General features: G+C 52.2%; 1 protein-coding gene across 1 annotated transcript in view; it reads right to left on the bottom strand.

Annotated features, from left to right (window-relative positions):
• Nucleotides 1–1507, bottom strand: part of TAF7 (TAF7 RNA polymerase II, TATA box binding protein (TBP)-associated factor, 55kDa) — a gene marked incomplete at its 5' end in the record, with an annotated part of 4312 nt that extends 2805 nt beyond the window's left edge. Inside the window, 4 exons of the mRNA XM_009879498.1 lie at nucleotides 466–524; nucleotides 725–851; nucleotides 1122–1255; nucleotides 1411–1507. Coding sequence (XP_009877800.1) covers nucleotides 466–524; nucleotides 725–851; nucleotides 1122–1255; nucleotides 1411–1507 — 417 coding nt within the window. The remainder of the gene's footprint in view (nucleotides 1–465; nucleotides 525–724; nucleotides 852–1121; nucleotides 1256–1410) is intronic.
• Nucleotides 1508–1766: the final 259 nt, after the last annotated feature.

Here is a 1766-nt window from a genome sequence, read left to right on the forward strand (position 1 = left end):
TTCTTCGGGGAGCAGGAAGAGATGCACGATGGCAAAGCAGCCGCAGGAACGGAGCCCTGCAGCTCTCTGCACAGAGGATTTTTCCCCTCGCAAGCACCTTGGAAAACATGGAGGAATCACAGAATCACAGAATGTCAGGGGTTGGAAGGGACCTCTGAAGATCATCTAGTCCAACCTCCATCCCAGCACACCCAACCACTACACCACAGCCTCAAGTGCTAGATCTACTTTTTTTTTAAACACTTCCAGGGTTGGTGACTCCACCACCTCCCTGGGCAGCCTGTTCCGGTGCCCAAAGAAGCACCCAAAGAAGTGTTTAAATCTACCACCCTCCCTTCACTCTCTTCTCAGCCAAGGAAAGACGTGAAGCAATGTTTTCTGGACTAACAGACAGTTACAGCTCTAAAGTCTTTGTCTTCTTATCCCTTGGTTATTGCATTTACATCTGTGTGAGGAGCAACTCACCTTCTTCTTCGCCGTCTTCCGGAATCGTCTCTTCCTTACGTTTTTCAGGGGAAGAGTGACTGTGACAGAGGGAACAGATTGCATGGGTCAGGCAGACGGCCTAACAAGAGAGCTGCGTGCCAAAAGGGAGAAGATCCCTTCAGGAACAGAGAGAGCACCGAAAATGCGGCAGGGGCACAGCTGGGACAAGGCAGTGGCGAGTGCCCTGCACAGCTGTGGGGATGGTTGGATGGAGGGGTTTGGTCCAGTCTCTACTCACTGCCGTGGTTCCAGATGAATTTCTTCTCTCTATCCTTGTCTTTCTTCTTGTTTGCCTTAGGGTCAGTGCTCACAGTTTGCTCTTCCAGAGGAGGGTAAAGATCACCATCCACCGTGCAAACAAGCATCTGGAATCATTGCAGAAACAGGGAAGGTGTTTATTATAACGCAAAGACGAAAGGATGTGAAAGCTTATCTGGAAAACAAACAGTGCCTGCCCACTGCGTGTCATGAGCCACAGGCACCGAGCACAGTGGCGAATTTTAAACTAATATTGCAAGAATACAGGAATTGGCCACGTTACACTGGGTGTCCAGCTGCCAAAGCGTACCAGGGTTCTCCTGGAGAGGGGAGCGAGGAATTAAGCTGTTGAGGCAGGCAAGAAGTACAGCCTATACCTGGCAAATATCCGCTGTCTTGTAGAAGGTTTTCTTGTCAATGGTTTTTAAGCTCTCGATGATGCAGGGCAGATCCACCAGCTTGGCTGCCAGGGGCACCCGGTCTACACGGACAATCCCGTGCCGTCCATCCGCTACAGAAAGCCACAGGACAGGTTAGCGCTGTCACTAAACTGAGCAATTCATTCCTTAGGTGGCAGGAATTTGAGGGAAAAACACGTGCAAGTTGCACAGCTTCACTTGTGGACAGCCCAAGGAGTTTTAACGTGCCCCGTTCCTGCTCACTCACCATGTAGCTCGATGGTGAACCTGTCCTTCAAGTTGACATTCCCAGACTGTACCGCTCGCCGCACAGTGGAGGCGTATTCCTGGGAAGGTTGGACAGACTGACGTCAAGACTGGGGATGCTTCCTCCAGGAACCACCTACCCAGCTCTACACACGCCCGCCACCCCACCGCAGAAAAAACAGCTTCGAGAGATGCAACAGGTTAACCCTGTGGCTCTGCTACTCCCAGTGTCCTTCAGCTCCCCTGACATGATACAGCTGGGAGAGCAGTGTGAGGCCCCCGACAGAGATGCTCTGCCAAGAGGGCTACAGCCCTGGGGGAAGTCACAGCTCCCCTCCCCAGGGTCTCACGGCTTCA

Source organism: Apaloderma vittatum, unplaced genomic scaffold (genome assembly GCF_000703405.1).
Source record: "Apaloderma vittatum isolate BGI_N311 unplaced genomic scaffold, ASM70340v1 scaffold24492, whole genome shotgun sequence".
NCBI lineage: Eukaryota > Metazoa > Chordata > Aves > Trogoniformes > Trogonidae > Apaloderma > Apaloderma vittatum.